The 2393-nt window shown below is 35.7% G+C and overlaps 1 protein-coding gene across 1 annotated transcript in view; it reads left to right on the top strand.

Moving 5' to 3' along the window:
• The window catches only part of LOC110036484 (subtilisin-like protease SBT1.5), a 4140-nt gene extending 2029 nt beyond the window's left edge, over positions 1-2111 (top strand). Inside the window, exons 3-4 of the mRNA XM_020740937.1 lie at positions 512-1278; positions 1713-2111. Coding sequence (XP_020596596.1) covers positions 512-1278; positions 1713-2090 — 1145 coding nt within the window. The 3' untranslated portion in view covers positions 2091-2111. The remainder of the gene's footprint in view (positions 1-511; positions 1279-1712) is intronic.
• Positions 2112-2393: the final 282 nt, after the last annotated feature.

Genomic DNA, 2393 nt, shown 5'->3' with positions numbered 1-2393 from the left:
TATATATATATATATATATATGATATAAGTAACACTTCTTTTTAGAAGAGTGAAAATACATATTTTAATGCATAGATAAAACATCATATATGTAAAAATTAAAGTCTGTGTGATAGATAGATAAATACATAGGAATTCAGTAGTTTGAATGTAAAATTTCGTTTGATTAAGTAACATATAATAATCTCAAGTTTCACAAATTTTCCGAGCTTTTTCAAGATTATCTTCCCGATGTCATGGATAGTTAAAAAGCAGGAAGGGAGCAGAATAAACTAGAGTGCATAAAGTGGCTCTAAGTCTCGCAGTGGTATTAATCGTTGCACGAACAACTTTTAACTATTATAATTTTTAATTGTTTCTGCATGCATGTTTAATACATTTCCAATTCACTGTGAATTTAAAGCATGTAACTTAAAATTAATTTTCATTATAAACTCATAAAGATAGGTATTTTACATCTTTATGAAATAAGGTGATGGGTACTGGTGAGCTTAAAATACCTTTTTCTCAGGTAATCTCGACGAAAAATTCTGCGCAAACAACTCTTTCAACATAGACGTAAAGGGAAAGATCGTTATATGCGATCGAAAGGACGGTGTTCCCCGAATACAGCAAGGTGTCGCCGTCAAAAGTGCTGGCGGCACCGGCATGATTCTCGCTGCAGGAACATTAGACGGCTACACAACTATTTCTGAAGCTCACGTCATCCCCAGTTCACATGTTAGCTATGCTGCTGCCACAAAGATCAAATCTTACATAAACTCCACCGATTCACCCAAGACTGCCACCATCATTCCTTATGGTACCCTCATTGGCCTTAGTAGCCACCCCGCGCCGAGGATCCCCAGCTTCTCCTCCCGCGGTCCGTGTCTTCAAAGTAAGGGGATACTAAAGCCAGATATCATTGGTCCTGGCGTTAGCGTGCTTGCCGGGTGGCCAGCTCTACCAATTGGCCCAGTCAACTCGCCGGCAATTTTTAATGTGATTTCTGGGACGTCCATGGCGACGCCCCATTTAAGCGGGATAGCTGCGTTGTTGAAAAAAGCTAACCCTTCTTGGTCGCCGGCGGCCATCAGATCGGCTATCATGACGACTGCCAGTAATGAGAACACCGCCGGGCAACCGATCCAAGATGAGCAGTTGAAGAATGCGGACCTGTTTGCTAGGGGAGCAGGCCATGTCAACCCAAATAAAGCGAACAAACCAGGCTTTGTTTATGACATAAAGCCCATCGAGTACATCGCATATATGTGTGGTTTGAACTACAGCGATGCTCAGGTAGGGTGTCCAAAATGAGAATATATGATATAACTAAAAACTTAAATTTTCGATGCTATATTTAAGTACAAGAACACCTTTCTCTCTATCTCTCTATAAACATAGCGTAAACATTTTATTTTATTATTTTTGTGTCAAAAATATCTTTTTCAAAAAATTAGTTTAAATAATATTGAAATAATCCGAAGTAATTTTGAAATTTAATCTTAATTATTTTTTTTTAATATTATTTAAACTAATTTTTTGAAAAAGATTTTTATTTTCGATGATATTTAAGGCAAGCACAATGTACTGTGAAATTAATAGTTTTGCTAGTAAAAATTCATGTTAGAACAATCAGCTTGCACAATTTTCATAATCAATTTTGCAAATGGCTAATCTTAATAAGCAATTTTGTCCAATGACTAATGAATTCATGTTAAACCAATCCACAGGTAACTGCGGTGGCCCGTCGGATAGTGAACTGTTCAACATTAGAGCCAATTTATGATGTGGATCTGAACTATCCGTCTTTCTCGGTAGAGATGAGGCCAGAGTATAGTAGAAAAGTAAGTAGAAAAGTTAAAAATGTGGGAGAAGGGAGCTCAAGCTATACGGTGGAGATTGTTCCACCGTCTGGAGTAGCAGTGTCCGTATCACCGACATTGTTGAGTTTTTCAAAGAGTGGGGAAGAGTTGACATATACAGTTGAGTTTAACAGGGATGGAAGAAACTCCACCGTGAATTACGCAGAGGGTTATCTCGTGTGGGTTTCTTCAGATAAGATTACTAATGTTCGTAGTGCAATTTCTATTACATTCACAGCAACATGATTGATATTAGAAGTTTATTTTTTATGAGAAAATGAATTTGAATATCTTGCTTTGATAAGGAGTAATCAATGACTCTTAGGTTACAATCTTATATATGTATTGAGTATCCTTGGATAATAAAATATCAATTGAGATCATGTTGTTTTAAGTATGAATAATTACTTTGTATATATATATATATATATGTATATATATATATGTATATCTATATGTATATCCATATGTATACATATATGTATATATATGTATATATATGTATACATATTTGTGTGTGTGTGTGTGTGTAACCTCTTTGATACAAGT

Source organism: Phalaenopsis equestris, unplaced genomic scaffold (assembly GCF_001263595.1).
Source record: "Phalaenopsis equestris unplaced genomic scaffold, ASM126359v1 Scaffold207393, whole genome shotgun sequence".
Lineage (NCBI taxonomy): Eukaryota > Viridiplantae > Streptophyta > Magnoliopsida > Asparagales > Orchidaceae > Phalaenopsis > Phalaenopsis equestris.
The sequence above is the reverse complement of the archived record's forward strand: the minus strand, read 5'-3'. Positions and strand labels throughout refer to the sequence as shown.